We start from the raw sequence: 26,883 nt of genomic DNA, 5'->3' as shown, positions 1-26,883 counted from the left end.
CATGTGCAAAGGAGGCCTAATTCTTGTCAGATCTTCAGATTCGTAGCAGAGGCAGAAATCTCGACTTATACTTAAAATATCCTGATCTTACACCCTGACAACGAATTTTTAGAAATTTTAAAACACAGCATGGACCCAACACATCACATCCACGGGTGAGCTCGCTTGGGCCCAGGAGGCCTCTGCCCTAGATGCTGACTTGTATTTTTACCTTCTGGTACTATTTCCTCCTAGGGCTCCGCGATGCTTTATCTGCTGTGCCAGGCGGGGACGTGCGCGCCGCTATTGTCCCATCTTACAGAGTCTCAAGGGAGGCAAGCACGTGCCCAAGGCCACTCGGTGGCTCGGAAGCAGGGCTGCGCTTCCTCTGAGTTCTCCGAAGGGGGCCGGCCAGGGGCGGCTTTCAGGCTGTCACTCTGAGCTGGCCGCGGCCGTGCAGGGAGGAAACAGGAGTCAGGGGAGGGGCGGGGGAGGAGACTGGGGTCTACCCAGTGCTCCTGAGCTCTGGGCAGGAGAGCCGTCCGGACCCGAGCTCCCACGGCAGGGCCTCTCTCCTCTGCTCAGGCCGTGAGGTGGCTTTCTCGGGGCCCAGGATGCAGAGGTGGGGACTGTGGGCCGCGGCCGTCCTGACCCTCCTCTCCGCACAGGCCTTTCCGCAAACGGACATCAATATCAGCCCAGGTGAGCACGGGGCCAGGGCCGGGAGGAGAGGAGGACACCCCGCAAATGCTTGAGCTGTCAGTGAGGCCTCGCTGCCTGGGCTGCAGGCCTGCCTGACCCAAGGAATGCTGGGGGGCCAAGCTGAGCCTCCTGACAGCCCCTCCAGCTGCTCTCCCTCCAGCTCATGCGCACTGTGCTAGGGCCAGACGCAAAGAGACCTGGTGATAAATCCCAGCTTTGCATCTTAAAAGCTGTATGACCTGGCACAAGTTTCTTAACCTCTCTGAGCCTCAGTTTCCTTCAGAAAACGGTGGTCACAGTGACACCCTCTGGGGCTACCGTGCAAGGGAGATGAGATCATCTGGGGAAAGTGCCTGATACCACAGGAAGATCTGAAGATGGTATTTTTGTTAGGGGTTTGGCATCTGGGCTCCGCGGTCCCACCTTGGCTGTGACAGCTGTTCCCAGGGAGCTGGGCACGCAGGAGGACATAGTTGTCCCTCTAGTGACCTCCCTGGCGGCCTGGCCCAGTGACACCCAGCTCTGCGGATATTCAGTGTCCCCAGGGATTGGGATCCATCAGCCTCGGGCATGTGGCCTCCCAGTGTCCCACTTGGAGGATGCGGGGCTTCAAATGAGCTCAATTTCTTCACCCTTGCAATCGGGAGGCTAGGGTGCTGACTCCGGGGTAGGAAGAATCCTGCGTCCTTCAGTCCCTTCAAGGTGGAAGATCTTGCCTGTCACCTCTACCAGGAGGGTTCTTTCCACACATGGTTTAAAAGCTATAATAATACCAATAACAACAAGTGGTACTTTTGTAGCCCTCACTACATGCCAGGCACTGTTTTAAGCACTTTTTACATATGGATTTATTTAATCCTCACAATAACCCTATGGCAGAGATACTGTTTCTATCCCCATTAAAATAAAACTAACACTGTAATAAAACATCTGTACGATCCCCATAAAGCCATGTTATTGGGCAGTTACAGTGTTGAGGGGAATTTAAATAGTGGGGTGATAAGATTGAAAGATAAAATACCTGATGTCCAGGTAAATTTGAATTTCAGATAAACAAATCATTTTTTACTGTAAGTGTCTCGCATATTGCATGGGACATACCTTATGCTAAAAATTATTTCTTGTTTATCTGAAATTCAAATTTAACTGGGAATTCTTTTTTTTTTTTAATCTGGTAACCCTAGTGATGGGAGATAAAGGGTGGTCAGTTCATCTGGGCAAGCATCAGGGGCTCTGGTCTGCCATAAACTCTCTGAGTGTCTGTATTAGTCAGCTCGGGCTACCATAACAAAATACCGTAGACTGGGTGGCTTCAACAACAGGAAGAGTTCTGGAGGCTACAAGTCCAAGATCAAGATGCCACCTGATCCGTTACCTGGTGAGGGCCCTCTTCCCGGCTTGCAAGTAGCCACATGGTGGAGAGAGAGAGTGCTCTTGTCTCTCTTCCTCTTCTTACAAGGGCACTAATCCCATCATGGGGGCCCCATGACTCCATCTAACCCTAATCACCTCCCAAAGACCCCATGAAAACACCATCACATTGGGTGTTGGGGCTTCAACATGGGAATCTGGGGGGCACACAAACATTCAGTCCATAACAGTGTCTTTGCCTGCTTGCTCTTGTGCCTCAGTATCCTCATCCGTGCAATGGGTGAGCAGGAGGGAAGTTGGACAAAATATCCTTGAAAGATACTTGTGTGTTCCAAGATCTTGCCTTTCTGCCCAGCATAAGAGGAAAGTCCTGAGGCTGAGTTTGAGAGTGGGAGCGATGGGGAGTCCTCTCTCTCTCGCTAGCTTGTGACCATGGGACCTTTCTCTGAGCTTCAGGTTTCCTCCTGTGGAAAGTGAGGATGATAATGGTGTCCATCAAACGTTTCGGGGAATCTTCAATGAGATGCAAGTGAAGCACTTAACACATAGAAAGCACTTGAAAAATGGTTTATTACCTTACTACTTCTGCCACTGTGGTTGTTGATGTTATGATAGAATTGACCAGGAGACACAGTTTTCTGCTGTGACAAAATGCCTTCCAAAAGGAACTTCCAGACATCTAGCCCCATGCCTCAGTCCCACTCTACAGATGTGGAGACTGAGATCCCTTCCAACCCAGCAACTTTGGAGACCTCAGAGTTGGAGTTGGAAGGAAGGGTCCCGGAAATCCACTTGGCCCAATCCTTCCACAATACAGCTGTGGAAACTGAGGCCTACAGAGGCCAAATAATCTGGCCAAGGTCATCATCCATCCAGTCCAGCAGAAAGCCCAGTTCAAGCCTGAGTGGATAAATCTGCTAGAGGAAAGTGATTTCAATGCAGAAGAGAACGTGTGAGTTAAGTGTGTGTACGTGTGTCAAGTGGGTGTGTGCGTGCATGTGAGTGTGCATGTTGATGTGTGCCTAGGGAAGTCTTATCTGGGGTCTTGGTGAGCCGTTGGCAGACCATGAAGGTGGGCGCACAACCACAGCCCTCCTTAGTGAAAGTGGGCCTGGTTCTTCTTCCTCTCCTGCATCCCGAGCCTTTAGGTACAAAACAGAGCAGGGTCATTCCATCCTTCATCCCACTGCTCTGGACCTTTCATGAACATGCAAATATACGCAAATAGTGCAACCCAGCCATACCCTTAGATCTGCTTTGGAAACAAACCTTTAGACACTTCTGAAAGCCTGGGAAGGATTTAGCCAGACTAGATCCTTTTCCTAAAACCCTTCTCTGAACCTGGCTTTGATCACTTTGGTTACGCGGATTAACAAATATTAAGTGCTTAAAAGAGGGCCTGGCACCTGGTAAACGCTACATAAATATTTGCTGTTATGATTCTTCAACCATAACCATAAAAAAGTTTCCTTTCCCTGGCTCCTGAGCCCAAGAACTTTCCACAGCAAAGGAAATTCTAGCAAAACGTTTTGATGCTCAGGGCCTGCTTCTGCAGGGCTTCAGGGGTGGGAAGGGAGAATCAGTCAAGTTCCATAGCCTCTTCCTCACCCCTCCAAGGAACTGGCATTGTGCACTCAGCACCAGGATTATTCCAGGGCCCAGGCTGTTTCTGTTGTAACATCTCATGTTTACTAGAACACCTACTATAAGCCAGGCACAGGCTTCCCTGTGAAGTAGGCACTATCATCATGCCCATTTTACAGATGAGGAAACTGAGGCACAAAGAGGTGAGTTTCTAACTGGAGTCATCTAACTCCAGAGTCTAAACTCTGAGGCTGGAGCACAGAGGCTTGGGCAACTTGGTGTCCCTACTTCCTAGAGTACACCCTTCCCTACCCACCAGTCTGTATCATAGAATCAGATCCTAGAGTACCCCCGCCTGGACACTCTAACCCATTCCCTACCCCTCCTCTATGGTCACAGAGCCCTCTGCATATTTCTAGAATGTCCCTTAGTATATGAGGACTCATTGCCATGTGTGCTATGCATTCCTCCCTCCGGACTGTGAGCAACTTGAGGGCACAGACCTCAAACCAAATAAGCACCCAGGAGACATTGAATTATTACTTAATTATGTTGGTCTTAGTTAGCTCAGGCTGCTATCAAAAAATACCACAGACTGGGAGGCTTAAACCCCAGGAGTTTATTTCTCACAGTTCTAAAGCCTGGGAACTCCGGAATTAAGGTGTTGACCAATTCAGTTCCTGGTGAGAGCTCTTTTCCTGGCTTGCACATGGCCACAGAAAGGAGAGCTCTGGTCTCTCCTCTTCTCCTAATGGCACTAACCCCATCATGGGGGTCCACCCTTATGACATCATATAACCCTAATTTCCTGAAGGCCCCAGCTCCAAATACCATCACACTGGGGGGTAGGGCTTCAACATATGAACTGGAGGGGGACACACAAACATTCAGTCCATAATGCTGTTAAATTGGGTGTTTAATATATTTGTCTTGCCAAATGAGAAAACCAAGACCAGAAAAAGATGTTTTCTGGAGGCACTGTAGTGCTTAGGAATTTTCAAGTCCATCAGACCTTAATCTCATCCTGACACTGCCACTTGCTAGCTGTGGGAGTGAGTGACTTCACATCTTTGAGCCTCAGTTTCTGCACCTATAAAATGGGGATGATACAGATACGCCTCCCAGTTTGGTCTCGACGGTTATATTAACCACGCAATGAATGGCCACTGTTATGAGCAATATAGAAAATCACCCAGTGCTGTCTCCTCTGTATCACGTGACCACAAAAGCAGCCTGGAAGGAGGGAGAGCAAAGCTGAGGCATGAGAGACCTGGGACCAGCAGTTCTGCACCCCAGAGCCAGGGCTCACAGGGAAGGGCCCACTGAGGGTGGGATGTGTGGACCAGGGAGACAGCAGGCAATGAAGGTGACTGAGACCTCCCAGTGGCCACCTTCCCAGACACTGGGAGACACTTCCGACCCCCTGGGACATCTGGGGCCCAGTAGTGACGGGCGCTGGGGAGGCCGCCAATGTGGCCCCCAGAGCCTCCCCCTCCACTCCCAGCTGGCTCTCAAGGCTGATCTGGGCAGGAGGAGGCAGTGTAGTGTGTTTGTGGGCAGCTGGACTGGGGCCAGGGGAGTGAGCAGCCAGATCGTGTGGGAAGGTGACAATTTATTCTTTTAAAAAGAGAGATTAAAAAAACAAGTCCTGAACTCCGGTGGCATGTCCTCTTTCCTTAACAAGCTCAGAGCTTCCAAAGGCTTTGACTCCCACCCCAGCTGGGAGACCTTGGGGGCCTTTGGTGCTGCTAATTGAAGTGAAATACCATGTAGTTTGGCCTCTTGGTTTCCAGAGCAACAAGCTTTGTGCATCCCTCCCCCGCTTCCACCCCTCCCCTCCGTCACCTCCAGCCTCATCCCTCCCTCAAATTACCAGCCAGGCTGAACCTTTTGCAATTCTCCAAATGCTCCCTTCTCTCTCATGCCTCTGGGCCTTTGCACGTGCTGTGCCCTCCACTTGGAACCCTCTTCCTCTGACTCTTCCTCATCCTTCAGTTCTCAGTGGGGGGTCTCACATCACCCCCTCCAGGAAGCCTCCTGGATCTCCAAATCCGGGTTATGTGCCACTTTTATGTGCTTCTGTGGCAACACCTTTATTTTCCCCATCCGGAAGGGGACTCACTCTGGTGTCCTGTCTTAGTCACCAGTGGACACCCTGAAGGCAGGGTTGGGGTGGCCACCAGTTCAACTAGGGAGAAAAAAGGGGCAAACAAATGACCAGTTTCCAAAATAATTTGAGCGCTGCTCCCTCAAGTTTTTGCCTGCATGACAGAAATCCATATTAATTGCATATTAATGACATTTTATTTCTGTGCTTATTTTTCTTAATGTCAGCCTCCAGAGAGTGTAAGATCCATGAGGGCAGAGGTCACCTCTGTGTAGTGTGCCACAGTATCTCCAGCACATAGCCAACTACCTGAGACCAAGTAGGTGCTCAAATAAGACTTGTTGAATGAATAAGGGGATGAATGAAGAACCAGACCATCAAGATTGAGACAAAAGGAAATGGGCTTAAATGCAGCAGGAATCTCTAAATTAGGTCTGGAGCCACACAGCCTGGCTTCAAAACCCAGCTCTGCCACTTAGTAGCTGTGTGACCTCAGGCAAGTTACTCAACCTTTCTGTGCTTTGGTTTCTTCATCTATAAAGGGGGATGATCATGGTACCTACCTTGTAGGATGTATGAAGACCAAATGAACTGATATGTACAAAGCACCTGACACAACGCCTGGCTCAGACGGAAGTTCAGTAGGGTTGGCCCTGGTTGTAATGTCACCATCAGTACCTGAGTGTCAAGCTATAAAGCTATAGAGATCTCTTCACCAGAGAGACACAAATTAGCAAAGGCTACTCTGGGTTCCAGGTTGATGAAAGTCCTTTAAGGGACTTCCCTGGTGGTCCAGCGATTAAGACTCCACGCTCCCAATGCAGGGGGCCTGGGTTCGATCTCTGGTTAGGGAACCTAGATCCTGTGTGCTGCAACTAAGAGCCTGCATGCTGCAACTAAGACCTAGCACAGACAAATAAATAAATAAATATTTTTTTTTTAAAAAAAAGAAAAAAGTCCTAAGTCTAATCCTTGTTTCTAAAATCCCAGAGGTAAAGGAGGTAGGGGGTTGCCAGGCCGGGTGGAGTTCATTATCATCCCAGTGCAAGCGAGTGGCTCCTTTTTGCCTCCCAGATCCTCCCAATTAAAAGCCTTTGCCTGCCCAGGTGGAAAGGGGAGTAATTGAGCAGTGACCTGTCACAGCCCCATTTTCTGGTATGTTTCACCCCAGGCATCCATAACCACCACTTGCTCAGTGGAGAAAATCAAAGGGACCAGGAGTGGGGAGAAGGGCGGGAAGGTGGGGGCTGAGATTCTCCATTGCTAACGAGCTCCCTGGTGATGCTGGTATTGCTCCAAACAGCAGTCATTGTGCTAAGTAATCTGGAAAACCAGGGTCAGTCAACTGCCTTCAGTGCTGAGTTAGAAAAGTCCAGGCACGCCGTCCTAGAGTCAAGATACACCAGGTTGGAGGCATCAGGGCACATGGGCGGTGCCCACACCCTTCTCACCACTGTCCCCCAAAAGGGGCAGTTGACCCCAAGAAGCAGCATTTGATTTCCTAGCATGCATTTAGTCATTCAAAACTAGTTATTGCACACCTACTATGTGCCAGGCACTGGGGAGAGAGATGATCACAGCAGACCTTGTGCAGGGGGAGGCCAGACTGAACAAGAATTCACGGGGATGTGTGAAAGGAGGGATGAGGGGCTCTAGGAGCTCTTAGAGAGGCTCCTACCTCGTCTTCCCTAAAGAAGCCACCACGTGGCTGAGACTCAAAGAAGAAACTCGAATTGGCCAAAGACAGGCCAAGGGAAGTATCTGCAAAGATCTGGACACCCTTTGAGAAATGGGAAGAGCTGAAGCAAATCTGGAGCATGTTGTGAGCGACACGGGATAAGCTGCAGGGGCAGGTGGGAGCCCTGTTCCCGAGGGTGATGGGCACTCCTGGAGGGCTTCGGTGAGATGAGATCAGGGTGTTGGAAGGATCCCTCTGGATTTGGAAGGTGAGATAAGGCAGGAAGAACAGTCAATTGAGGAGGTCTCTGTGAGAGACGACAGGGGGAGGAAGAATGTGGAAGGGAAAGAGACAGAGACAGAAGTCGGGGAGGGAGAGGGAGGGAGGGAGGAAGACAGGAAGGAAAGAAGAAAGGAAGGAAGGGAGGAGGGAAGAAAAGAAAGAAAGAAAGGAAGTGGAAAGGTGCTGGGAGATGGAATAAACAAGACTTAAAAATTGATTCGATGTGCGTAGAGGGAAAGAGAGGAGGTAAAGATGATTTGGGGCAAATATCCAACAATGCTAGACAATTCTGGTCAGTTCCAGCCAATTCTTGTCAGTTTTGTCTAATCAAAACTGTGTGTGTATGGGACTTCCCGGGTGGTCCAGTGGTTAAGACTCCACGCTTCCACTGCAGGGACACGGGTTCGATCCCTGGTCTGGAACTAAGATCCCTTATGTCGTGTGTGTGTGTGTGTGTGTGTGTGTGTGTGTGTGTTTGTGTGTGTCTGTGTGTGTCTGTGTGTGTGTGTACACTGTGCATTTTTCTGGGGAAAGAAAGGAGCAGTAGCTTTAATCAAGACAGCTATACTATAATATTTGATATCAAATAAATCACAAAGGTAGAGCAAATGTAATGGGGTATCCTAGGTTGGATCTTGGGAACAGAAAAAGAAAAAACTGGTGAAATCTGAATAAAGCCTGTAGTTTACTGAAGAGTATGTACCCATATTAATTTCTTAGTTATGACATATGTACTGTGGGAAGTTTACATCAGGGGAAACTGGATGAAGGTTATTCAGGGACTCTGTATAATATTTTTGCAACTTTTCTGTAAATCTAAATTTATTCGAAAATAAAAAGTTTATTATTTTTTTTTAAGTGAAGGGAAAGAAAAAGAGATAGAGGACAACGAGGGTGGAAACTTCCAGATCAGACCTTATGGTAAATTAGAGAACAGAAAACGTCTCCACTATAGACATCCAGAAATACAGATAAACTTTACAAACATCCTTTGAAAATTAAGCTGGGCTCCCAAGAAAGTGAGGAGGGCGACCAGGGGCGGGAAACAAAGTTAGAGATGGAAACCAAAGCAGTGGGCACATGCGCGGCAGAGCGCTGGGTGCGGTGTCAGCCTCCCTGACACAGAAGCTCGGGCTTCACATCCACACCGGGGAGGGCGTGATGAGACTCGGACCCTCTCACAGAGAGGAGACCCGTGAAGAGTCCCACCTTACAGGAAAGGATGCGCCGAGTGGGGAGGGGGCGGTCCTCCCTCTGTCAGAGAGATGATGAAGAAGTTTGTCAGCTTCATCCCAAACTCAGGGAGGAAATGCAAGACTTCCCCTCTGCAGCATCCTTTGGTGAAGTCTGTACCATTAAATTTAAACACAGTGTTCTAGCAATGCCCCGGGGCTTTTAAGCCATGGGTTTATAACAGTTATATATTTTAACTCCAAAATTAGAAAAATAACACAAACTCTACTTCTAATCGGTTGTGTGGCTTAATTTTTGTTAAAGAAACTACAGATAGGCTGAGACATGTGGACGTTTGCTGTGATGTTTTGTGGTGCTGCCCTGTTATTTTACATTTTGGAGTTCTGCCTTCCATCTAGGGCGAGGAGTCTATTGACATTTGGGGTTAGAAAACCCTTTGCTGTGGGGCTGTCCTGGTCATTGTAGGACGTTTAGCAGCATTTCTGGCTTCTACCCGTTGGATGCTAATAGCACCACCACTTCTATTTTTGACAACCAAGAGTGTCTCTAGGCATTGTTTAATGTCCCCTGAGAATCAAAATCACCCCTGGTTGAGAACCAGTGCTCCAGGGTGATCGACTTAGGGGGGCCTGGGATGTGGCATTTTCAGATTTAGAACTGGGACAGTCCTGGGCAAACTGGGGTGGTTACATCCCCTACTTCCATCTCTAATATGAATAGTTAGGGTGCAAGATAATTATAGGATGGGTGAGAGTGGGGAAAGTGGTTTAGCACCAGCAAGTATCATACTCTTGGGCTAACTATTCCAGCCAACACCTGACAGACGTGGCCACGTTCTCACCAATGAGTGTCCTGGGTTACAAGTGATGGGTGGAAAGCAGATGGAAATGATTTGCTGCTTCTCATCCATGCAAAGGGGGAACTGCTCCAAAAGCAGACCCCTGGGAATGATTCAGCCAAATCTCTTTGTGTGGAAGGAATGGGCAAAAGTCCCCACAGGGAGCTCAGCAATGCCCAGCATCACAAGGGGTCCTTCAGCCCTCTCAGCATCGAGGGGATATCCTCCTAGACCAATGCTCTCAACTGAGAAAGGAGGAGACCGAAGTCCAGGGAGGGGCAGGGAACAGGGAAGGGCCGAGGTCCTGAGCCCCCTAACTCCATAAGCAAGAGTTCTCTCCCTTTGCCATGTAAGGGAGGGTTAAGAGAGCAAATTCCGAACCAGCTGGCTCCAGTTTGGATACTGGCACACACTGAAAGACGGTTGGCCGGGGCTGGTGGGGAGAGGTGGGACAAGGCAGGACTGACCAGCGCAGCTGCCTAGGATGGGGGAAGGGCTGGTTCTGATCAAACAGGAAAGCCCAATGGCTCTCATCAGGGACAGGTAGCCCAGATGGAAGCTGCCTGCTTAGCATAGCTCTATTTTTTTTTAAAGCTTTATTTATTGATTTAAAGTAAATTCTATCTATTTATTTATTTGGCTGCCTCAGGTCTTAGCTGCGGTACGCGGGATCTTCATTGCGGCACGCGGGATCTTTCGTTGTGGCACGCGGGCTTAGTTGCCCCGCGGCATGTGGCATCTTAGTTCCCCGACCAGGGATCAAACCCTCATCCCCTGCATTGGAAGGCGGATTCTCAACCACTGGACCACCAGGGAAGTCCCAGCATAGCTCTAGTGACTAAAGCAACTGTCCCGTTCCTTCCCCAGAAAAATTCATATAGATGCGTGTGTGTGCACATACATGCATACAAACTTCTGATTTTGCATTTAATTTCGAGGGATTCACTGGACCCCTGAAGCCCATTAACCTCAGTGATGAAACCCTGAGCTAATCGTTAATAATTACACTATTATGGAGCATGCGTACATGCCAAGCACTCGGTGACTTTATTTGACCCAATTAGTTGGCCTAGCAACCTGACGAAGTAGGGGCTAACACATGATTAACCATGCTCAGCCCTATTGGTTTCCCATGATGAAGTATCATGTGGATTTTAAAATCAAAGACTTTGGTGTCAGGAGGCCTGGGTTCAAATCCCTACTCTGCCTACTACCAGCAGGATGATCTTGGGCAAGTCACTTAACCTGTCTAAGTCTCAGCTTCCCTCTACGTGCTTGACACATCATAAATGCTCAGTAAAGGTGGTCCACTACTTCCTTATTCATGAGCCCAGCCAGCTATTACAGTGGCTTTGAAGGCAAGATTTCACACCCCTGGGCATCAAAAAAGGGACCCCAAAGATCTTCTAATCGGACAGCTGAGAAGGGAAGGAATGTACCAGCATCACATGGCATGTCAGGCGCAGAGCTGGAGCTGGGACCCGGGCTTCTGGATCCCAGTCTAACAAGTTCACCACTGCCCGGTGCCTGCTGTCACAGATGAGCCACCCAGCTGAGTTCCAGGCAGGTTCTCAGCATGCCTTTCTCCCCCAGTCAGTCATCTTCAATCGTGGTTTCCAAAAAAAGTATATGCTAAGAGGTCTCCAGAGGGGCTGAGACTTTGGAGAACTTTAGTGTCTCAAACATGGGGTTTTTGTTTGTCCCTTTTCAGAATTAAGAACACATCCTGAACCCCAGTAGTTCCACGGGCTAAAGATATAAGTAGTCTTGACTACAGTAGGGAAATATACACCTTGGCCAGACAGCCCAGAAGTGCAGATTGAAATAAGATGCCATTTTTTTGCTTATAAAATTTGCAAAGATTGCCATTAAAGTGGTAACACTCAGCGCAGGCAAGGGCGCTGTGCGATGGGCACTCTCAGACATCACCGTGGGAGTATAAATTGCTTTCAGGAGGTAATTTAGCAAATTGTTTCAAAGCCTTAAAAATCTATCCCCAGAAAATCATCAGAAATGCTGCAAAAGCTTTATGCGCAAGGCTTTTCATCTCAGGGTTATTTCTAATTGTTTTTTAAAAAGAGAAAACAATCTAATTATCCCAAAATTGGGGAATGATTAAATAACCTCTAGGGGGACCACTAGGGAATATTAAAGAGCTATTTGAAACAATGTTTACAAAAATTTATAATGACATGAGGGGAAATGCTTATACTCTTAATTTTTAGAAATCAGAATACTGACAGGGGTGTATGGTCAATAAAATCGCAATTGCATTTTTAAAAAAATCTTTGCATTCAACATGACAAGAAGAAAAACACTCTAATGTAGTAACGTTTTCCAAGGATTCTATAATAAGCACATATTACTTTTATTATTTTGTAAACTTTAGGTATGCGTTAATCATAAGGCGACACTTTTTACTTTCATTCTTAAAAAGATGTCATAGCATCAACGTTTGCACGGCCAAGCTTCTTCCCAACCCGTATTCTCTCTGCCCCCAGCCATGCCAGAGCTGCCCCAGGCTTCCCTGTGCCCACTGTTCTGGATGGAGTTCAAAGGCCACTGCTATAGATTTTTCCCTCTCAATAAGACCTGGGCTGAGGCTGACTTCTACTGCTCTGAGTTCTCCATCGGCAGGAAGTCCGCCAAACTGGCCTCCATCCACAGGTGAGTGGACTCCTCTGTCCTCTGTAGCCCAACCAAACACCCGCTCTGGAAAGGGGTGTGGGGAATGGTGTGTCCCACTGGTGTTTCTCTTTGGTAATTGCAGCTTTTATTCAGCCCAATTTCTCATTGAAACTGGCCTTGGCAGTAGAGGACAAAGCATTCAGCAAGGGTAGCAAACAGCGGCTGGAAGGTCCATTTTTATAAGTGCCGATCTTGTGCTGTGCCCTGTTCTGTATCGCAGGGGGTTTGACCCTATGATATAACTCACATAATATGTATGTAAAGAACATAACATAGGACATAATAACTGATATTTATTTGCTAAGAGTTTATAAGCATCAGGTTCCCGCAAACCATATTAGGTAAGTATCCTCATTTCACAGATACGGAACCTGAGGCTCAAAGAAGGTAACTTGCTATAAAGTGGTGGAGCTGGGATTTGAACCTGAGCAGTTGGGTTCCATAGCCCAGCCACCAAGGCCTCCTTCAGTGTTCCTCCATGCCTCCTAAGCCCCAGCCATGCTCACCATCTCGAAGTTCTCCAAAGCGGTCCAGCCCATTTACGCCTGCATACTTTGCACATTCTGTTCCCTCCACTGGGAATTCCCATCCCTATCTTCTCCTCCAGGGAGACACTTCCTTAACCTTCCAGACTCAGTTCTGCCATCTTTCCACCGAAGTCGCCCCTGACTCAATGGCACCTGACTGCACTCACCACCCACCTCTCAGGAGCACTTTCTTCATCACTTTAGTGACTTCTTTTCACATCTGTCTTCCTTGCTGATTCGTGGGTTCTTTGAAGCCAGCTGTGATGTGTTCCATTGCCACTAAACTACAAATTTACAATCTTACCTCATTTTTCAAGAATCTCAGAGACTTGAAGTTACAATGACGGTTGGTTCTTTATGCTTTACAGTCACAGAGTTTTGTTAAGAGTGGGGAAGGGGTCCTCAATCTTAGTTTCCAAAGAAGTCTTGAATCCTTGCATCAACTCATCCAGCAGATTTATTGAGCACCTACTGCATCCTTGGTGGTGCTGAAGAATATAGTGAGGTAGTCAGGGTCTGACCAGGAAAACAGGAAGCACTACAAACATTTAACACAGAGAGAATTTCGTACATACACAAGTGATGGACTCTGAGAACTTAAAGAAGCAGTAGTGTATCTAGAGATTAACACTAGCAGGAAGCCAACTCCACCCCTAACTGGAGGGCGGGCCAGTCCTATGGGAGCTAGAGCCACAGAAGGCAGGCAGCCCCTGCCAGCACCTCCCCAGGCAGAGAGGGAAAGATACACCCTGGCTTCTCTCTCCCTCCCATCCTTCCCATCAGTGCCTCCCGTCACATGGAGGGCAGCTGACATGGAAGCCTGGCAAAGGCGATCTTCGGGGGTCAAATCCCCTGTGATACAGAGCACAGCATGTGACTGGCATTTATAGAGATGGATAAAATAAGTTCTCAAAAATAACCAACCTATAGAGGAAAATGAAATATATGTAATAAACAGTAAATTTAAAAGTGATTCCAAATGAAGATTTCCCTTTGGCCAGTCTGCAGGAAGGACGGCTCAGCCTGCCTCATGGTGCTTGTAATCTATCCCTTGGTTTAATAGGCATTAGAAAGGATTCCAGGCAAATTCAGGGGTTTTCCAACAGCCCCTGACCCAGATCCTGTTCCTTTCTTCCTAAACTTACCTCCTTCCTCTCTTCTCCAGTCCTGACATCCCTCTTTTTCTCTCTTATACTAATGTTTCCCAAATGTTATACCAGCATTTCCTCTCGTATACAGGTAGTTTTCCACTTTGGTATGTAATAGAATACTTTCCCAAAAACATGTAGAAAAGTTGAATTTGCACAACGCATTCATCTGTTATAAGTTCAGTTCCCATAAAGCCAGACAATATTATAAAATCTCTAATTACATCTTGTCTTTGAGACACAATCCAATTTTCTAATTCTGGCAATTTTTCATGCTTTGTAATTTTGTTCTTTTCCTTCATAATTAAGCACGCTATCAACTTACGTTCATTGAGCAACTGATTAAAGCGTAAGGTTTTCATACTTTCAGCTTACCTAATAATTTCCATCTTTGCTTCAAGTGACGGTTGAATTGAATTAAGTTCATTTGATCTCTGCTTACTACTTGCAGTAGCACCTTGGGCCTTTCTATGTCCCAGTTATTTTGAACAGATATGGGGAAAATGCAATAAACTATTGAAATAATTTCCTGAGCAGGTGCCACTGAACAAAGATGGCACTAGTGCTGAAATGGCTGGGCAGCCACTCCCCCAGATGACCGCTCACCATGCATGTTCAGCAGTTGCTGTAGGACACCCCAAATTGCGCATGAGAGGGGCACTTGGGGATGCCAGTGCCTCACTGGGTAGGACCAAGGGCAAAGACCCATTGGACTGGAGAGCACTTTGTCCCCAGAAATCTACCACTCTGATATTAGACAGAACACACTGTCTTGGAACATCAGCACTGAATAGAGCCTGGTGATGGTGTGAGATAAGATGTCAAATAGAAAAAAGGCGTCGTGTGGGTCCGTGTTGGTCTCTCTCTTTGGGGAGACCAGCCCATCAGAAATAGAAAACTAAACCAACCAGCCTGCCCTGGGGAGTATGGAAACTTTGTGCTACAGGTGGGCAAGAATTGGATAGAGGGTGCTCATGGAAGGTTTCCTGGAAGAACTAGTCTTGGATCAAGATCTTGAAGGCTTGGGAAGCTTAGGGAATGGGGGCAGCAGATGTTCTAAAGGAAGAAACCTGTGCAATGTTATGTGTATTGATTGAGGGCATTAGAGTCAGTCAGCCCTAAGCTAGTCCCCACTCCACCACTTCCCACCTGGGCGACCTCGCCCAAGTCCCATAAACTCTCTGAGCCAGAGTCCTCAGCTGGGAAATAGAAGTAGTCACACTGACTTTAAGGTTGAGGGGCTTTAGAGGAGATAAAAATGGATCTGAAGTTCTTACACAAGTGCTCGGGTAACTCAATGCTCCGTGGTGGGAGCTGTTATTCTTTTTATTAATTATAATTACGAGTGTCTCAAGAGGTCAGTGCTTACTTAGCGTGCGCACGTCAGATCATCTTTCGGAGGGCAAGTAAGCCTTGACTCACCCACCCTGTTTCCTTTCCATTGCCTCTAATAACATCTGTCTTCGTCCATTTAGGCTGCTATAACAAAAATATCACAGACCGGGCGGCTGATAGACAATAGAAATCCATTTCTCACCGTTCTAGAGGCTGGAGTCCAAGATCAGGGCTCCGTCACGGTCAGGTTCTGGTGAGGGCTCACTCCCTGGCTTACAGACGGTCATCTTCGTGCTGAGTCCTCACATGGCAGAAGCGGCAAGGGATCTCTCTGGGGCCTCTTTTATAAGGGCGTTAGTCCCATTCACAGGGCTCCACTTTCATGAACTAATCACCCCCAAGGGCCCCCACCTCCTAACACCATCACATTAGGGGTTAGGATTTCGACATATGAATTGTGGGGGCAGGGGACTAGCATTCAGTTCATAACAATATTTGTTTAACAATGCCCGGCATGTGACTGCCTAGAGCACTGCGTTGAGAAGGATTCTGAGAGCCAGAATTCTGGGTGCTTCTGGGATGGATTAAGAATGTCTTCCACAAACACAAAATTAAGGAGAGTAGCTCTGTGTGCTTTGACTTGCCACCAGCGTCTCAAGCAAAAGGAAATCTATTGGTGGGTGTTCTAGACAAGGTGGCAGCCTGTAGAGAGCGGTCATTTAGAACAGTGTCTCCAACCTTTTTGGCACCAGGGACCGGTTTCGTGGAAGACGATTTTTCCGCGGACCAGGGCGGGGGTTGTGGGGGTGATGGTTCGGGCGGTAATGCGGGCGATGGGAAGCGGCAGAGGAAGCTTTGCTCGCTGGCCCGCCGCTCACCTCCTGCTGTGCAGCCCAGTTCCTAACAGGCAGCGGACTGCTACTGGTCCACGGTCCGGGGGTTGGAGACCCCAGATTTAGAAGACGCCAATGGGAGCAGATATACACCGTTGTAACGTAAAGGGTACCTCAACATAGTCCTGTTTTTTGTTTTGTTTTGTTTTGTTTTGTTTGCGGTACGCGGGCCTCTCACTGTTGTGGCCTCTCCCGTTGCGGAGCACAGGCTCTGGACGCGCAGGCTCAGCGGCCATGGCTCACGGGCCCAGCCGCTCCGCGGCACGTGGGATCTTCCCAGTCCGGGGCACGAACCTGCGTCCCCTGCATCGGCAGGCGGACTCTCAACCACTGCGCCACCAGGGAAGCCCCATAGTCCTGTTTTGAAGTGAGTTATTGGTTAGGTGTTTGTTAGGTCTGGGGCTGATTATTATTACTACGTAATGACTTCTTCAACACACCAATGTTCACCTTTTAGTGTCATGTGGAAGCCAAAAATGTGGAATCCCTTGTCCAGTGGGATCTGTCCCTCTGGGTCTGTGAGCTGCTTGAGTGAACTGTGCCTGTTATTGTTCGTTTTCTATCACATCCCTTGCCCACCCTTCTCATCTCTGCAAATGACCTTCCCCAGGTTCATGGATATTGGGGCACTAGGTGAGTGGTTACCTTGGCCCCCCCTCCAGGGCCTCCAATGCAGCAGCTCCAAGTATCATGTCCACACACAGCTACAACCCCAGGAAGGGAGGCAGTGATGGAAACTGGGACCTTTTCCACACACCACTCTCCATTTATAGGGGAGGAGAATGTTTCCAAGACGTCCTCTACCAATTCCCCCATACATCTGATTGGCTGAACTTGGTCAGATGGCCAATGTTAGCTGCAAAGGAGGCTGAGAAAGTGAAATCTGGCCTTCCTAAATTTGGTTGTAGGCAACGGGCAAAAGGATTAGGAATGACTGTGAGGCAGGTAACCTGTAGCATCTGCCGCTGTGCCTGCTTGATGTGAGGATGAAATGAGTTCATGTATATAAAACATTCGGCATAGTACCTGGCATGAAATCAGTGCTCAAGAAACATTTTAATGACCTGAAGAAAAAAATCGCTGTGTTCCTATCTATCTGTCTATCTATCCATTCATCCATCCCTATTTCTCTGTTGTTTTTGGCAGCAGACTGCCTCCAGGGTCCTCCATCAATTTCTTTTTTTGGGTGAATTACTTTATAAGCTCTTTAAAATAGGAGGTGAGAATCCCCCAAGAAGACACCAATGCCTTCTGCTATGGTTTGAATGTTTGTGTGCCCCCCAAGATTCATATGTTGAAATCCTAATGTCCAATGTGATGGTATTAGGAGATTGGGCCTTGGGGAAATGCTTAAGTTCTGAGGGTGAAGCCCTGATGAGTAAGGTTAGTGCCCTTATAAAAGAGGCCCCACAGAGCTCCCCTGCCCCCTTCTGCCATATGGGGGCACAGCAAGAAGTCTGCACCCAGAAGGGGCCCTCACCTGACCATGCTGGCACCCTGATTTTTCACTTCCCAGCCTCCAGAACTGTGAGAAATAAATTCCTGTAGTTCATAAGCTACCCAGTATGTGGTATTTTGTTGTAGCAGCCTGAATGGCCTAAGATACCTGCTGAAGAGGGTGGACTGATAATTGCAGGATTTGGTTTTGCTGAGTCGTCTATGCAGGTTCAGGCCTCGAGCTGAATTTTCCAGCAAAACAAAAGATTTTGAAGATGTTCTGTGAGAAAGGATTAGGAGAGAGGAGGCTATGTAAGGACTGGCGCCGTAAGGAGGGCTTTTGAGAAAGACCAAAAACATCCAGTGGAGATTTTCGTTATTTGACATGTACAATGCAAAGTCAGCTCCTTTCTTTGTGTCTTCGATGTAATCCACCTTGTTTGCTAGTGTTTTTACATTTCTAGGATGAGTAACAGTGTGTGCTGAGTCCTGCTTTGGACCAAATCCAGAGATGCCCCTGAGAGGACAGCCCACATGCGTGCCTTAGTTTAAAAAGGAAAAAGAGAAAGCAGGACCGCATCACATCCTCTATTTACTTTGGTCTGGGAGGGCTAACGAAGACTTCTGTCCATTTTCAACTCAATCCTATGGCAAGAGGCGATGAGTAACAGGCTACCGGGTTTCTTACCTTCGCAGCTGGGAGGAGAATGTCTTTGTGTATGACCTCGTGAACAGCTGTGTTCCTGGGATCCCAGCTGACATCTGGACAGGGCTTCACGATCACAGGCAGGTGAGGAAGTGCTGACCGTCAAGCCCTTTTGGAAGTTCCAGCCAAGATTCCATTTTGATTTAACCAGCCTTTCACATGGAACCTGGGTTCCAGGTCACTGCTATGTGCCCAGCACACAGAAAGATCAAACACGAGGATGCCCCAGTTAGAATATGATAATTGTTGTGAAAGAGGGTATTATGGGAACATATTGGATGGCCAGGGACGGCCTCTGTTTAGGTTTGGGTTCTCCAAAAAGCAGACACAAAAACGTGATTGGATGGGTAAGAGGCTTTTGAGGGAAAACATTGGCGAAGGAAAAAAGACGGGAGGGTTGAAGAGGCAGGGAAGACCTTCAGGCCATGATGTGGGTCTGAGCCCTGTGAAAGAAGAGGGGGAGGGAACGGCTGAGCGGGGAGAGCCTTAGATCACAGCTCACCCTGGAAAGTCTTAGCTAAGCCAGTGGGGTGTCCCCAGGCAAAGGATGCCCATTCCAGGAGTCCCACCTTGGGCAGGAGGAAGCCAGCACTAATACCCCTGACATGCTAAGTCACTAACTGGGAACAGCATGGAGGAAGCACAGTCTCACTGTGAATACAGTGCTGGGTCCAAGGGGCTTTCAGTCAGCCACGCTCCCTCAGCTGGTCCTCCTGAAGGAGCTCTGAGCAGCGCACGTCTGCAGCTGCCACAGCCTCCCTGGGTCAGAGATATTTAAGCTAACGTCTAGTGGATAAATAGGAACCAGCCAGAGGAAGAGCATTCCAGGTACAGGGCACAGCATGGGCAAAGGTCCTGAGGTGGGAGAGATCACGGCACACTCAAGGACATTAAAGACTAGTGTGCCTGGGATGCAGGGTGGCGCAGGGGTGAGTGGAATAACGGTGAAGAATAAGGCCAAAGAGGCTGGCTTGGGCCAGATCTCACACCTGGCAATATCACGGCACACTCCACCTGGAGATCTGGTCTCCACGCTTTCCATGGACAAGTTGTATCCTGAGCGTCTCTCCTGCATGGATGCCTCCAGCCCTGCCTCAGATAGGGTTCCAGTTCCACTCCTGTTCTGCCACGTACTGGATGGTAGGTGACTGGGACTTTTTTTTTTTTTTTTTTTTTGCGTCTCTGAGCTTCAGTTTCCTCAGCTGTAAAATGGGATGACAATAATAGTGCCTGGTTGTAAAAAGTAAACGGGCCAAGGTATGTAAAGGGCTTAGCCTGTGCTCAGCACACTGTGAGAGCTCATTAAGGGTGGTTGAAGTTGCTGTCAAAGTAGCAGAAGTGGGACCTCCCTGGTGGTCCGTTGGCTAAGACTCCGCGCTCCCAATGCAGGGGGCCTGGGTTTCGATCCCTGGTCAGGGAACTAGATCCCGCATGTATGCTGCAACTAAAAGCCTGCATGCCACAGCTAAAAAAAAAAAAGGAGCAGAAGTATCAATAGTGGCCAGACTCAGTATAGATACTTTTAAAAATCAATAGAATTCATCTGCCAAAAACTTGTATAGAAGTTGTAACATTAAAAAACCAAAATGTCCCATTATAATAGTAACTTTAAAATTGGCTTATGAGTTCCTTAACTTAGAGTTAAGGAACTTGTATAACAAGACCTAAGAATAATAATAACAAATGATACAGTAAAAGGACTTGTTTTTGTTTGTTTGTCTGTTTTCTTTTTTGCGGTACGCGGGCCTCTCACTGCTGTGGCCTCCCCCGCCGCGGAGCACAGGCTCCAGACGCGCAGGCTCAGCGGCCATGGCCCACGGGCCCGGGGTCTTCCCAAACCAGGGCACGAACCCGCGTCCCCTGCGCCGGCAGGCGGACTCTCAACCACTGCGCCACCAGGGAAGCCCAGGACTTCTTTTTATAGTTTTCAAGCCTAGGCACCGCATGCCAGGCACTAGCTAAGTCTCTTAATGCTTTTAATTCATTCACTTCTCTCAATACTTCTCTGAGGGAAGTATTAGTTCTATTTTATAGTTGTGGAAACTGAGGCTCAGAGAAGTTAAGTAACTTGTCCAGATTGCAGAGCTAGGGAGTAGACGGAGCTGGAATCCCAGGCTCTAGTCTCTCCCAGAAGGAGCATGCAGTGTCCATTACATGACATGGCCTCCAAAATCATCAGTGCTTTGGGAGACACTTCTCTAAAAACTTGAATAAATGGAGAAATGACTTTTGTTCCAGGACGTTGCAAAGAAGTAGTTCTTTCCATAGTTAATCTGCACATTTATTGCAACACCTGTCAAATTCCCAGCAAGACTTTTCTTGTAATTGGACAGACTAGTTCCACAGCAGGCAAGAAAAATACACACTATTTGGACAGAAAGAAAAGAGATGAAGGGTGACTCGCACCCACTGGTAAACAACATTTTGTTTTTAATATGGTAGTTAGGGTCTCGAGTGCTGGAGTCAGATAGACCCGGGTTTGAATCCTAGCACTAATGCTTTATTAACTGTGTGAATTTGGGTAGACTAATCTGAGCCTCAGTTTTCTCGTCTGTAAAATGGAGATGACAATGCCTGCTCTGCAGGATGGTGAGGATAAAATGAGTAAAGCACACCTGGCATGGTACGTAAGAAGCCCTCAACAAACGGCGGCTTGTAATGTTACCAGCCGGAGCCAGAACCACACTCCAGGTTGGCTGCTCATTGCTCAAAAGACAATGCTCGAGAGACAGGGTTGGTAGAACAAGAAAGATGCTTTATTCCAGAAGCCGGCAACCTGGGGAGATGACGGACTCGCATCCCCCAAACTATCTCCCGGTTGCTGGTTAGGAGACAAAGGTTTTAAAGGGGAGTTTCAGGGCTGCACAGGCAGGGGGGCTATGAGCAGAACAGCACAGCCAGCTCCGACAGTCACCTCGAAACTGGTCATGCGGTGGTTGGATCAGCATCATCTTGATTGTTTTAAGCATAATCTTCAACTCCAGGGTCAGTTTGTTCTCACTTCCTTGAGGCCAGTTCTTGGCCCTGAGCTAGCCATAGATTCAGTACTGCTCAAGACGGAGCAGCTTACATCATGGCTACAGTCTGGTCATCAGGCAGTTAGCTTTTTCCCTCTGGCGGCAGTCATAATATCTGCAAAACTACTCAGGAATGTACATAGGACACTGTGATCTGTATCTTTCAGGAAGGAGCTAAAGATTCTGTGACTCTAGTGTCCTAATCATTAGCTGTTTGAGCCGGCTTTTTTTGTGACTCAGGGAAGGTCTGGGAGACTATAGCTTTTCTGCAAACAAGAGGCGGGGACATGGAGGGGCTTTTGTACCTGGGAGGGCCCTGTGGGGTCTTGCTCAGTTTCAGTAATGGTGGTTAATAATAGTATATCAGATAAAAGTGAGGGCTTCTGCACTGTTAGATATGGAGGTATTAGAATGTTACCCCAAGCTGGAGCTGGCTCAAATGCCTGACCTTTCTCTCCTTGGCTTGCTTCTTTTCCTCTGGGTGCAACCCCCCAGGAAGGGCAGTTTGAATGGACAGACGGCTCATCCTATGACTATAGCTACTGGGATGGGAGCCAGCCAGACGATGGCATCCACGCGGACCCAGAAGAGGAGGATTGCGTGCAAATATGGTACCGACCCACCAGCGGTGGGTGCCCTCGAGACCAGGGCTCTTGCAGGGGTGCTGGGGAGGTGCCAGGGGTAGCCAGGAAACTGCGAATTATTCAACACCTTGGAGAGTGACCAGAGGTCACTGGGGGTTGGGGGTGGGGTGTTAGGGGCATGGCAGTTCCCTATGGTGGATGCATTTTTTGTTTGTTTTTTTCTTGTTTTTCTCTCTTTCTTTTTTAGCTTTTTTTTTTTTTACATCTTTATCAGAGTATAATTGCTTTACAATGGTGTGTTAGTTTCTGCTTTATAACAAAGTGAATCAGTTATACATATACATATGTTCCCATATCTCTTCCCTCTTGCGTCTCCCTCCCTCCCACCCTCCCTATCCCACACCTCTAGGTGGTCACAAAGCACTGAGCTGATCTCCCTGTGCTATGTGGCTGCTTCCCACTAGCTATCTACCTTACGCTTGGTAGTGTATATATGTCCATGCCTCTCTTGCGCTCTGTCACAGCTCACCCTTCCCCCTCCCCATATCCTCAAGTCCATTCTCCAGTGTGTGACTTTATTCCTGTCTTACCCCTAGGTTCTTCATGACATTTTTTTTTCTTAAATTCCATGTATATGTGTTAGCATACGGTATTTGTCTTTCTCTTTCTGACTTACTTCACTCTGTATGACAGACTCTAGGTCTATCCACCTCATTACAAATAGCTCAATTTCGTTTCTTTTTATGGCTGAGTAATATTCCATTGTATATATGTGCCACATCTTCTTTATCCATTCATCCGATGATGGACACTTAGGTTGTTTCCATCTCCGGGCTATTGTAAATAGAGCTGCAATGAACATTTTGGTACATGACTCTTTTTGAATTATGGTTTTCTCAGGGTATATGCCCAGTTTAAACAATGTTTAATGGTGCATTGTTGACATGCAAACTGTGATTTGGATGAAAAGACATTAGAGATAGAAGCATGAAAAAAAGAAACTTGTATAGAGACCAAAGGATGGTGCTTTTATGTCATCTCACCAATGCACCAGAGGTGGCTCGTGCTCCTGGACATTAGAATGAAGGGATGCCTGGAGGAGCGCCCAGATGTAGTACTGAAAAGAGTACCCAGATGGGTACAAGTACTGGCCCTGTTGCTTTCTAGTTCTGTGCCCTTGCAGGCAATTACTTATTCTCTCTGAGATTCCCTTTTCTCTTCTGTAAAATGGGTTTAATAATCGTTGCTACCCACAGGGCTGTTCTGAGCATTGAAGGAGATATAGTTGATACAGCACAGTGGTAAGAGCATGGACTCTGGAGCTGAATGTCCTTGTCTGAACCCCAGCTCAACCACTTATGAACTGTGTAGCCCAAAGTAAGTGCCTTAACCTCTTGGTGTCTCAGATTCTTCATCTGCAAAATGGGGCTAATGACACAACTCACAGGGTTGATGTGAAGGAAAAAGAAGATAAGAGACATAAAGTGACTGCAATGGTTTGCATGTGGTATCAGCAATCACCACCATCATCGTGAACAACAACGTCACTGCTCACACCAACCTTAAGAAGTAAAAACTATTAATATTTCCATTTTGCAGATGAAGAAATCAAGACTCAGAGAAGTTAAGTGATTTATTCAAGTTTGTCCAGCAAGCAGATATGGAGCTGGGTTTCAAACCTATATCTACTCCAGATGCAAGTGCTGAACTGCTGCCATTCCTACTTTGCTCCTTTTTCTTTTTCTGATTACGGGAGGGAGGCATGGAACAGCGACTTGCTATCCTGGGAGCCAGAGCTGGGCCAAGCCTCTGGGTGAGGCTTGCCCTGTTCCTCCACAGTGACAAGTCAACCCTAGCCTGATGCGAGAGTAAGGCTGGACAGCAGCCTCATTAAGCATCTGCGAGAAAGGAATGCCAGTGGAGACACCAGGCCTACGGGAGAGGACTTTTACTCTGGTGGGATGGCGGGGTGACTTTTACTGTGATGGATGGACCTTCACGCAGAGTCTCTGCTTTTCCCGTCACAGCTCTGAGGTCATGGAATGATAACACCTGCAGCCGAAAGTTCCCCTTTGTCTGCAAGATCGCAGCTCTGACCATTCACTGATCCAGTCTCGCCCTCTCGGAGCAAGCCCACCTCCAGCATCGACTTGTAGATGTACCTAATGTAAAGTCGACACTCAATAAATGTAAAACGCACAGAGGAGACAAATCTCCCAGACAGAGATTTTATACAAGCAAATCTTAAGATACAGAGTGATCACTTGGTGACGAGTGACAGGAAAGCCAACTCAGCTGGCTTTATAAATAAAGGATGGTGCATTTATTGGTCCAAGTAATAACGGTCCAGGGCTTGTTCTAGATGGAGTTGAATCTCACTGGCCTGGCTCAGGGCACATGCCCATTCTTGAAGCAGTCTCTTTGGCGTGTGCTGGTCGGCTAGACCCTGCTTAGATGCACATGGCTGGGCAGGAGGGGTGGGGTCAACATCACCTGAACCACATGGGCCCAAGGAGGAAGGTGGTTCCCCAAGGCAAAGGAAAGTACCACCAAACTCGTACATTGCCGGTGGGAATGCCAAATGGTAAAGCCATTCTGGAAACCAGCTTGGCACTTGCTCAAAAGGTGAAACACAGGAATACCATATGGTCCCAGCAATTCCAATTCTGGGTATACACCCAAGAGAACTGAAAACAGGTATTCAGATATGCATGGTCATAGTAGCGTTACTCACAATGGCCCCCAAAGTGGAAACATCTTTGGGGGCACAACCCAGATGACCCCATCCCATCGTCAGGATCCCAACCAGGGCCTTGACGGTAGCACAACACGCTGCCCTGGTTGACAGCTCAACTCCCTTTGCAGTTCGGACACTCTGAGTCCCAGGCTTGATCTGCCCTCCTGCCACAAGAGATGAGAACCTCTTTGTCTGCAACCAAAGAGACTCTTTGGCTTTCACTCTTGGAGCAAGAACGTGTTACTTGTCCTCGGCTGTTTATTTTATTATTATTATCATATATATATATTTTTTGGGGGGGGCTGTGTTGGGTCTTCGTTGCTGCCCACTGGCTTTCTCTAGCTGCGGTGAGCGGGGGCTACCCTTCGTTGCGGTGTGCGGGCTTCTCAATGCAGTGGCTTCTTGTTGTGGAGCACGGGCTCTAGGCACACAGGCTTCAGTAGTTGTGGCTCGCGGGCTCAGTAGTTGTGGCGCACAGACTTTAGTTGCTCCACGGCACGTGGGATCTTCCTGGACCAGGGATTGAACCCATGTCCCCTGCATTAGCAGGCGGATTCTTAACCACTGTGCCACCAGGGAAGCCCCTCAGCTGTTTATTATCTCTCTGTAGAACATCAAATTCTTAGCAATAGCCACAGTCTAGTTATGCTTGTAGGTGCTCTTCTCTGCTCATCAACTACCTGCTACCTCACTCCTCCTAGTGCATCCCCTTCCCGTAAACACTCCCAGTTCACGCCATGGAAGTTTGAACGGTTGAAGACCGCCCCGTGCCGGGGCTGTCTGTTCCACACACCACCACTGATCGCCAGTTGGAAGGTAAGCGATCCAGCTTCTAAGCCCCATCTTGTCACTTGCTCCCTCGACTGCTCCCGACTGGGTTCTCTGGAAGCAGTTGCTGAGACAGGGTTTGTAAAAGATGTTTATTAGGGATAAGTACCTGTGAAGGGAAGGCAGAGGAAGAAGCGGAATTGAGATGCAGCCTGACAAATTATCGGTCCACCTGGCAGGGAGATCTGGGGCAAATAGAGGCGATCAGAGTGGACCACATGAGACTGAAATGGCCAGGCCTTTAGCCGCATACTCCACTCAGTCACTGATGTGGGCTCCCCTGGAAAGGAGTTGACTTTTCTTTCTTTTTTCTTTTTTCTTTTTTTTTTTTGGCTGTGTTGGGTCTTCATTGCTGCATGGGCTTTCTCTAGTTGTGGTGAGCAGGGTCTATTTGTTGCCGTGCGTGGGCTTCTCATTGCAGCGGCTTCTCTTGTTGCAGAGCACGGGCTCTAGGCACGCAGGCTCGGTAGTTGTGGCACTCGGGCCCTAGAGTGCGCGGGCTTCAGTAGTTGCGGCTCATGGGCTCAGTAGTTGAGCTGGCTTCAGTAGTTGCAGCATGCAGGCTCAGTAGTTGTGGCTCGCGGGCTCTAGAGCGCAGGCTCAGTAGTTGTGGCTCGCGGGCTCTAGAGCACAGGCTCAGTAGTTGTGGCTCGCGGGCTCTAGAGCACAGGCTCAGTAGTTGTGGCTCACGGGCTTAGTTGCTTTGCAGCATGTGGGAATCTTTCCGGACCGGCGCTCGAACCCGTATCCCCTGCATTGGCAGGCAGATTCTTAACCACTGCGCCACCAGGGAAGTCCCAAGGAGTTGACTTTGATTAAGGCAGCTCTCTGCAGCTGAGGCTGACCCTGTAGGAGCTGACAGCTGGAAGCCACTCTGCCCCCTTCCTTGAAGGTAGGGATCTGGGTGGTACAGCTCAGTGTTACCACGTCTGGAATCAGAAAGACATGGGGTTCAGACTTCCCTGGTGGCTTATTTGCCACAACTACTGAGCTCACACGCCTCAACTAGAGAGCCTGCATGCTGCAAACTACAGAGCCCACACGCTCTAGAGCCTGCGCACCACAACTAGAGAAGAGAAAAACCCGCAGGCCACAACTAGAGAGCAGCCCACGCGCCACAACGAAAGATCCCACATGCCTCAATGAAGATCCTGGGTGCACAACTAAGACCCGACACAGCCAAAAATAAATTAAATAGATAATAAATAAATCTTAAAAAAAAAAGACATTGGTTCAAATCTCACCATT

At 48.2% G+C, this 26,883-nt stretch overlaps 1 protein-coding gene across 1 annotated transcript; it reads left to right on the top strand.

Moving 5' to 3' along the window:
* The first annotated feature begins 578 nt into the window (after positions 1-578).
* Positions 579-25,139, top strand: CLEC19A (C-type lectin domain containing 19A). The gene is made up of 5 exons (XM_027098117.1): positions 579-681; positions 12,237-12,402; positions 18,460-18,553; positions 21,982-22,114; positions 24,098-25,139. The coding sequence occupies exons 1-5, from the start codon at positions 594-596 to the stop codon at positions 24,175-24,177; spliced, it is 561 nt and encodes a 186-aa protein (XP_026953918.1). The 5' UTR covers positions 579-593; the 3' UTR covers positions 24,178-25,139.
* The last annotated feature ends 1,744 nt before the right edge of the window (positions 25,140-26,883 follow it).

The sequence above is a fragment of the Aethalodelphis obliquidens genome, unplaced genomic scaffold, assembly GCF_003676395.1.
Source record: "Aethalodelphis obliquidens isolate GAN/ISIS:26980383/991018 unplaced genomic scaffold, ASM367639v1 scaffold120, whole genome shotgun sequence".
NCBI lineage: Eukaryota > Metazoa > Chordata > Mammalia > Artiodactyla > Delphinidae > Aethalodelphis > Aethalodelphis obliquidens.
The sequence above is the reverse complement of the archived record's forward strand: the minus strand, read 5'-3'. Positions and strand labels throughout refer to the sequence as shown.